The sequence below is a fragment of the Ranitomeya variabilis genome, chromosome 2, assembly GCF_051348905.1.
Source record: "Ranitomeya variabilis isolate aRanVar5 chromosome 2, aRanVar5.hap1, whole genome shotgun sequence".
NCBI classification, from domain to species: domain Eukaryota; kingdom Metazoa; phylum Chordata; class Amphibia; order Anura; family Dendrobatidae; genus Ranitomeya; species Ranitomeya variabilis.
Window position 1 is genome coordinate 988428034 of NC_135233.1, and position 9739 is coordinate 988437772.

General features: G+C 41.8%; 1 protein-coding gene across 1 annotated transcript; it reads left to right on the forward strand.

Annotated features, from left to right (window-relative positions):
• The first annotated feature begins 18 nt into the window (after window positions 1-18).
• Window positions 19-8090, forward strand: DTYMK (deoxythymidylate kinase). Its single transcript, XM_077290963.1, has 5 exons — window positions 19-357; window positions 1932-2040; window positions 4325-4415; window positions 5496-5693; window positions 7579-8090. The coding sequence occupies exons 1-5, from the start codon at window positions 228-230 to the stop codon at window positions 7693-7695; spliced, it is 645 nt and encodes a 214-aa protein (XP_077147078.1). The 5' UTR covers window positions 19-227; the 3' UTR covers window positions 7696-8090.
• The last annotated feature ends 1649 nt before the right edge of the window (window positions 8091-9739 follow it).

The following is a 9739-nucleotide window of genomic DNA, read 5'->3' on the forward strand; positions in this document are numbered from 1 at the left end:
GCCCTCGTTCACCTTAGTGATTGGTCCGTTGGTAGGGCAGTGCGCAGTTCCTATTGGCTAATAACTGTTGCACAGGGTTTAGTGCGGCCTGCACGCTCTGTGAGATCATTGGAGCGCGCCAAGTAGGGCCACTTCTCATTGGCTCACGAGTGTGTGCGGGAATTGTGAACGGACAGGACTGACCTCGGCACACACAGTTGTGGTGTCCGTACAGCAGTGACCGGAGAATGGCTGCACGCCGCGGCGCTCTCATTGTCCTAGAGGGTGCGGACAGGGCGGGAAAGAGCACCCAGGCCCGAAGACTGGTGGAGGCGCTGAGGGAGAACGGCTACCAGGCCGAGGGCATGCGCTTCCCAGGTGAGAGCCCCTGTGCTGGGTCCCTGACTCATTATTGGATGGGACTGCACTCCAGCAGGGCCCGGCTGCAGTACCAGACACGGCCTGGGGACACGGGTGGCGCTGGTTCTACAGTGTCCAATGCTGGACACCCCACTATAGTCTGCGCAGTAAGGATCTGCTGCTCCTCTCCTTGCTGTGGTGAGGAGTCTGAGTGGCGGCTGTTATATAGGGTCGGGGTGGGCCCCTGGTGGCTGTAATTGAAGCCAGTGCTGTAGGGTTACTTATTATCGTCTCCATTCCTGAGTGCGTCATCACCACGAGGGGTTACTGGGAATGGAGAAGTATTCGGGAAGAGCGGAGCGGCTGACATTTGGGAGGAAATCGGTGTAGCAGTTCTGGGAGTGGAATAAATGGAGGGTGTAAGAATAAACGGCTCCGCTGACCTGTCGTCCTCTTCAGCCTTCTTCACTGTCCTCCAGGGCTTCCAGTGCTGAGTTTTCCTCTGACGTCACGACAGATCACGTCTGTACAATGTGTGTTACCCGGGGGCTGGTGATCGCCTCTGGTCACGCACGTCGCCACAAGCGCATAACGCCTTGGTGCAGAGTGAAGAAGGCCAAAGAGAATTTCAGGGGACAGGCAAGCAGCAAAGTGAAAACTATTTTATGTTTTGTTTTTTTAAGTTTGAAGAAAACTAATTTCACTTTAAACAAATTCACTCACACCTATTATGTCCTGTACATCCTAATAATGCATGGAAACCTTGCATAAGTAATGGTAGTGATTCCCTACATACTATTCCTGGGCCTTGGGAGCAAAGCAGACACAATATACACTATTTACAGGATAGAAGAAGGATGTGTGGTTCCTCAGGTTCCCACCACTTATCGCTTGAAATGAAGTCCCAATCCCCCAATTTTTCCTCACAAATTTTCTGCAATTCCACAAAGTATCTCTCTTACAATACGCAAAATGGCACAGAGACAAGCCTCAAAACTTCTGGAACAAGGTAATTTGGAGTGATGAGACCAAAATTGAAAGTTTTGGCCACAACTATAAATGTTAGATTTGGAGAGAGCTCAACAAGGCCTATGATGAAAGGAACACCATTCCTACTGTAAAGTACGGAGGTGGATCGCTGATGTTTTGGGGATGTGTGAGCTACAAAGGCACAGGAAACTTTGTCAAAGTTGAAGGAAAGATGAATGCAGCACGTTATCAGCAAATACTGAAGGCAAATTTGTACTCATCTCAGCCCGGAAGCGTCACATGGGACGTACTTGTACGTTCCAACATGACAACGATCCCAAGCAAAAGGCCAGGTTAATTGCAATTTTCCTGCCACAAATAGTTTAAATCGATGATAAAATCATCACTAATTTATAATAAAACCTCATGTTCTGTATGAACGAGGAGACCGGCCCAGTGTAGACAGCAGTCTCTCCGGCATGTGCACATTATATGAGATGACTGAAACTAGGAAGAGAATGTAACTACATAACAGGAAATCTGAAAACTAATTATTGTAGACTGAAACTATATCTAGCCATCTGTGCATGCTATGAGCAGTAATTCTGTATTTTGTTTTTTAGAGCGAACAACAGAAATTGGTCGACTTGTTGGTTCCTACCTTGAGAAAAAAAGTAACATTGAAGATCATACAGTTCATTTGCTGTTTTCTGCAAATCGATGGGAACATGTGTACGAGTGAATTAGTTTTTATCTTCTTTTTGTCATTTTAAGCAATAATTGCACATATACTTAAAATCGTGCACCAGACATAATAATGACGGGTGGCTAAAATGCAGCCAAATTATTAAGTTATTAGATTTGGGCAGCCCAAAAGTTGCTCATGGTGTAGTTTTCCACTATAATTTGTAACCCATTGTGGATTAAGTTTTAGTACATTCATCTGACTTCACCTCCTCTCTGCTAAATCCCCGTCACTTTTAGAAAAGAGTTGTGGAAGTTTTCATATTTTTGCACATGTATGCACAATGGGGCAGCTGTATTGTGCTTTGCATGGTTATGCAATTTACTCATGACAATATATTGAATGATGAAGTTGTTCTGTCCTCATTAAAAGGGTTGTACCACAAACAAAGTACGTTATAATCAATAGATCTTGGAATAAAGATAATTAACAAAATAGGATGTTTTTAGAAAAAAAATTATTCCTGTGCTGACATAATCTTATAAATGTGCCCCTGCTGTGTACTGTGTAATGGCTGTGTCTGACCGTACAGGGACATGGTCTGATCATACCACAGCTCCTGGGTAGGGGAGAGTGCAAGAGTATACATTCAGTTATGGAAATTATTATTATTCTAAGATCTATTGAGTCAAATGTCCTTTGTTTTTGGGAAAATCCCTTTAACCCCTTTCTGACCTCGGACAGGATAGTACGTCCGAGGTCAGTACCCCCGCTCCGGCGGTGAGCCCGCATCAAAGTCAGGACATGTCAGCTGTTTTGAACAGCTCACATGTGCCCGCAATAGCCGCGGGTGGAATCGCGATCCACCCGCCACTATTAACTAGTTAAATGCCGCTGTCAAACACTGACAGCGGCATTTAGCTACCGCTTCCGGCCGGAAATGCGAGCATCGTTGACCCCCGTAACGTGATCGGGGGTCAGCGATGCGTCGGCATGACAAGCAGAGGTCTATTGAAGACATCTATGGTTGTTGATGCCGGATTTCTTCGAGCGCCACCCTGTGGTCGGCGCTCATGTTAATGCAGTAAATCTACATATGAACGATACATAATCACTCCTATGTAGCAGAGCCGATCGAGTTGTGCCAGCTGCTAGCCTCCCATGGAGGCTATTGAAGCATGGCAGAAGTAGGAAAAAAAAAAATATATAAAAGTTTAAATCAGCCCCCCCTTTTGCCACATTCAAAATAAAACAATAAAAAAAATCAAAACTACACATATTTGGTATTGCCGTGTTCAGAATCGCCCGATCTATCAATAAAAAAAGAAAGGATTAGCCTGATCTCTAAACGGCGTAGCGAGAAAAAAAAATTAGAAACGCCATAATTCCTTGTTTTTGGTTGTTTTTTTTTTGGTCGCCGCAACATTGCATTAAAATGCAATAACAGGTGATTAAAAGAACATATCTGCACCATAATAATATCATTAATAACGTCAGCTCAGCACGCAAAAAATAAGCCCTCATGCAACCCGAGATCACAAAAAATGTAGACACTACGGGTATCGGAAAATGGCCCCATTGTTTTTATTTATTTATTTTTTTAATACAAAGTTTGGAATTTTTTTTCACCACTTAGATAAAAAAAGAACCTAGACATGGTGTCTGAACTCGTAATGACCTGGAGAATCATAATGGCAGGTCAGTTTTAGCATTTAGGGAACCTAGCAAAAAAGCCAAACAAAAAAACAAGTGTGGGATTGCACTTTTTGCAATTTCACCGCACTTGGATTTTTTTCCCGTTTTCTGGTACACAACATGCTAAAACCAATGATGTTGTTCAAAAGTACAACTCGTCCTGCAAAAAATAAGCCCTCACATGGCCATATTGACGGAAAAATAAAAGTTATGGCTCTGGGAAGGAGGGGAGCGAAAAATGAGAAAAATGAAAACGGAAAACAAAAAAAAAAAGCTGGGGTCATGAAGGAGTTAACTAAAGCTGAATTGTTGCGAATGACGTCATGCAACTTTCTAATATACGCTTTTCTTCCAATCCCTCACAAGTAACGTATTGTACACAGAATAAAAGTTTAGAGCACTCCTGAAAAATCAGTTGCACCAATTACCGTATGTGCTAGCTTTTCTGAATTTAGTAATAATGTTTTTGGGTTTCGCATTAGAAAAAGAAATATGCACATCTGCACCAGAGCAGGCATCCATCAGTGAGCTTTCATAGATGTTCAGGATGTCTGGTCGCCGACTCGCAACTTGCAGTTTTGAAGTCCTGAAGATGACGCCTATGTATTTTAATTCTTTTTGTTTCCTGTTTTACAGTCCACTAATAAAAGAGAAACTGCGTAGCGGAGTCACTCTTGTGGTGGATAGATATGCATTTTCTGGTGTTGCATTCACAAGCTCAAAAGAGGTAATGTAACGTTAGATGGGAAAGGCACACACAAATATATAAATGGTGAAATGTTGTCCTGGTAATCATCTAGGAACAGATTATCATAATGAGAGCTATATGTATTGTCAACATATTCTGCTGCAAACCGAGGGAACAAAAAAGTATGCATGCAAACCACTGTACTTGTACTTCACTGGTGTGATTTATTGCTACAGCACATATGTTCGCTCCATGGATGAAGGGAACAGACAGAGGAGGAACATCAACCATATCAGTGTGGTATGTTCACTTTTCCTTCCCATTGCTAACTTTTGTTGGAGCAATAGAAACCTCATGTGCCTCCAGAAGTTAAAGCCTCTCTACACGGCAGAGAACATCATGGACACCATAATTAGATTTTTTTTTTTCAACACAGCAAGGTGTTTGTTTTGGTTTTATTTTCAATACCCAGTTGTGAAAATGCTGAAGTATTTATTGGTTAAACAACTCTTCTTGGGTTCTTGAGATTGACCATTTTAAAAGGCAGTCATCTTGCATGTAAACTTCTCACCTACTGGAATTATGAAATGATCTGTCTGTAAACATTTGTCGGCAATATCGGACATCCATTAACTATTGTTTAGATTGAATCTGTGGAGGGATTAAAAGGAACCTGTCACCAGAAACCAAGAAAACGCTATTAACCTCCAGATATTGTGTTACTCTGCAGGTCAATAGCGTTACTAACCTGCTGAACGCTGCGGGGAGAAAATTAACTTTATTCCCCCCCGACAGCATTCAGGTTCAGTCACCTCTGGTAATAGAGCAGCAGCTGTAACTGCACCTCCGACCCTGACTGACAGCCAGGCCCAATGCAGAGCCAGTGTCCATTCTTGTTTACCTTCTGTAATAGAAATTTCTTTGCTATGTTTTCTCACATAATCTTTGTATACATGATTTTGTAGTTGAAAATAACCTTTGAGAATATTTTTCTTTTGGCCTCTAAAGAATTATTGGATTATTGCTTCAAAGTAAGCTGTCATAAATTGCAATATGAGCTTATTGATATTTTTGTAGGAAAATGTTGATCTTTTCTTTCATCCTTTTTTTTTTTTTCAGAATTTTTCATTACATTGGTGTAAGCAGCCTGATGTTGGCCTTCCGAAGCCAGATCTTGTCCTCTTTTTGAACATAACTCCTGAGGCAGCATCTAAACGTGGGGAGTTTGGAAATGAACGTTATGAGACCAGTGCCTTCCAGCAAAAGGTGCAGAAGCACTATGCTGAGCTAATGGAAGACAAATCTCTGAACTGGAAGGTAAAGGAAACATATCCAATGTACAAATATACCCTCTAGTGTCCTGGACCTCACAGAAACAGGAAAAAAAAAAAACCTTTTCACCCTTGACATTAAATTAATGCACAGGTGCACAAATACGCTATGCGACCAATATACTACTATATAGATACACAATGCGTCAGCACACTGACTATTGAGTACATGAGAGAACATTTTGCTGCAAATGTTAAAAATGTAAAGGTACTTAGGGTGTTTTGATCAAAGAGCACAAAAGCCATCCAACCACGTCAAGGTGACCTTTTAATGTGGATGTTCCCTATCGCTAATGTCTTACCTCTCTATTTGCCAGTCTGGTGTGAATGTGGAGTGAAAAGGAAAGCAAGCGTAGCTCACAATTAAAATTTTATATGGTTTCAATTAAACTCCAATATTGTTGAAAATGTAAAGGTACTTAATAAGTACCTTTTCATTGTTTGTTTGCAGCAATATGGGAGTTTATTTATTCATTAGTTGCAGTGTGCTGATACATCGTGTGTTCGTGTCCTGGACCTGTTACAATTTTCTTAATTTCTGCCGCGCTATAGTCACTTTAATGTTTTCCCGGCTTCCAAAAACTAGTCTTAGATCTCGTCCGGGGGAGAATTTATCTAAATATTGCATTGTAATCTAGTATATTTGGAGAGATTACATGGATGGATGCCATATAAAATGGAAGCAGTGACCATGCTGAATATGTTGTGAATGATTCCAAAAATGCTGAGTGGATTTTGGTGACTTATCAGGCTACCCTTCCCCCAGAATGTATTTACTGAGGAGGTCCTGCATTTATATTCTGAGGGGTATTTACTGCTGCAGATATCATTGTGTAAAAGGTGTGGGAAAGCCAAAGGGGTGAAACTCGCACCCATGTCCTCAGCAATAATTGACATTCTGTGGATTTCAAACCAGCAGCTTCTGTCAATTTACGTTGTGGATTTATTTCACAGCATGAGGGTTTTTTTTTTGTTTGTTTGTTTGTTTGTTTTTTTCTTGCACTTGAAAAGGCAGATTTAACAAATATATGCAAATATTTTTCCATTTTTTTTTTCTTGTTTTGTTTTTTTTTTTAAACTGCGTAAACTGACCTGTGGAGCGTTCTTAAAAACTACATGTCAGTTTCTTTTGCGGTAAGGCTACGTTCACATTTGCGTTGTGCGCCGCAGCGTCGGCGCCGCAGCGCACAACGCAAACAAAAACGCGGCAAAACGCATGCACAACGCTGCGTTTTGCGCCGCATGCGTCCTTTTTTTCATTGATTTTGGACGCAGCAAAAATGCAACTTGCTGCGTCCTCTGCGCCCCGACGCGGGCGCCGCAGGGACGCATGCGGCGCCAAACGCAAGTGCACCGCATGTCCATGCGCCCCCATGTTAAATATAGGGGCGCATGATGCATGCGGCGCCGCTGCGGCGCCCGACGCTGCGGCGAGGACCGCAAATGTGAACGTAGCCTAACATGTTTTTTATTTGCAGATTTTCCCCATAGACTTGATTGAGATGAGGAAAATCTTCATGTAACCAGCACATGAGTTTATCACTGATTTTATATCAAAGCTAAGTAACTGGAAGTCTACAGAAATTTAAAAAAGGAAGAAAAAAAACATTTTATTTAAAACATGACAGACCAAGAGGAGACAAAATCCGCACCATAAAAAATGCATGTAAAATAACCACGTAACCTCATTTAGCTAATTGGTTCAGTAATGCTGCACAAAATCTGCAACATCAAAACTCCTCACATACTCATAGTTTTGGCCTATAGTCTGATGAGCTTATGTCACGTTGCTGTCACTTTGACAGGAAGAATAAGCTGAAGGAATATGTAACTCAGAATAATGCTCATGATTGATGTTTTGTGCCTTCCAGGTCATTGATGCAGCACAGAGTATGGAAGATGTGCACAGTGATATAAAGCAGCTGAGTGAAGCAATCATAAAGGAAGCCAGGGATCAACCCATTGGGAAGCTGTGGATTGAGGACTGATGTGGTCACGACCTGCTTGGATTTTTATTTCATGGACTTAAGACATGGGCACTTTAACTGTAAAGCTGCTGGATGTTATAGAATATGACTAAAACAATATGCATATCTTTTGTAAATTTTATTTCTTAGTTTTAGATGTAATAATCATGTGATTTTTAAATCGTGAGTATTTATGTGCAAGCTATGAGTATAATTTATCATTCATTTACATTTATAAAGTATGTATATTGGCAGAATATTATCAACTCAACTGGTGGCGTTTGCATAATGTCCATTTCGGTATATATATTCCGGTTTGTGTATTTGCATAGTAAAGAGATACATGTGCATGCATTGTTGCTGTTCAACCAAATGTATAATCTGTTAGCACTGAATAAATATTTTATGATAATGGATCTTTTCTATACGTTCTGAGTAGTACAACATGTTCTATTGTAATTGAGTTTCCATAAAGCAATTTGTTTTCCTAAAATATCAGGAAAGTATTTAAGGGTTGTTTTACTCTGCCTACACCTGCTGCTGCTAATAACAGCACACTGCGGCTGATGGGAGTATTGATCAGCCACTGTCTGTGTTATATAAAGGGAAAAAAAACTGCTTGGGTTTTCCTGTATTTTTGATAGCCAGGCAAAACTCACAGCTGGGGGCTGCAACTTTGTCGCCAGCTTCACAAGGCTGGTTATCAAGAATAGAGTGATCCCCAGGCTCTCTTTTAAAATTATGTAAATTAAATAATTAAAATGGTGTGAGCTCATCCCATTTTTGACAACCAGCATTGCTAAAGCAGAAAGCTGGGGGCTGGTCTTCTCAGGCTGGCAAGGGGCCATGGATATTGAAACCCCCAGCTCTTTCCCCTTGCCCTGTAGCGGTGGCAAGTGGAGTAATATTTGTGAGGTTGATGTCACTTTTGTATTGTCTGGTCACATCAAGCCCACGGCTTAGTAATGGATCCATTACTAATCCTATAGTTGTATGGTAAATAAAGACACAGCCAGAAAAATCTTATTTGAAATAAAAGCAAAATACCCTTTTTCCTTCTTTTACTTAAAAATGACAAACACAGTTACACTCGCCTAAGGCTTAATACCAATGAATCCCTCATTTCCTGTAATAAAACAAAAATAAAAGCAACCATATCCCTCACCTGTACGAAGTTCTTTCCCACGCCATAATCCATTTCTGGGGTTAAATACACTGCTCAAAAAAATAAAGGGAACACTAAAATCCCACATCCTAGATATCACTGAATGAAATATTCCAGTTGTAAATATTTATTCATTACATAGTGGAATGTGTTGAGAACAATAAAACCTAAAAATTATCAACGTAAATCACAACTAATATCCCACTGAGGTCTGGTTTTGGAATGATGCTCAAAATCAAAGTGGAAAATGAAGGTACTTGCTGATCCAACTTCAGTGGAAATGGCTCAAGACAAGGAAATGATGCTCCGTAGTGTGTGTGGCCTTCACTTCCTGATGAGGTGGCGGATGGTCTCCTGAGGGATCTCATCCCAGACCTGGACTAAAGCATCTGCCAACTCCTGGACAGTCTGGTGCAACGTGACGGTGGATGGTGCGAGACGTGTTCAATCGGATTCAGGTCTGGGGAACGGGCGGAACAGTCCATAGCTTCAATGCCTTCATCTTGCAGGAACTGACACTCCAGCCACGAGGTCTGGCATTGTCCTGCATTAGGAGGAACCCAGGGCCAACCGCACCAGCATTTGGTGTCACAAGAGGTCTGAGGATCTCATCTCAGTACCTAAAGGCAGTCAGGCTACCTCTGGCGAGAAAATGGAGGGCTGTGCGGCCCTCCAAAGAAATACCAGACCACACTATTACTGACCTACTGCCAAACCGGTCATGCTGAAGGATGTTGCAGGCAGCAGATCGCTCTCCACGGCGTCTCCAGATTCTGTCACATGTGCTCAGTGTGAACCTGCTTTCATCTGTGAAGAGCTTAGGGCGCCAGTGGCGAATTTGCCAATCCTGGTGTTCTGTGTCAAATGCGAAGCGTCCTGCACGGTGTTGGGCTGTGAGCA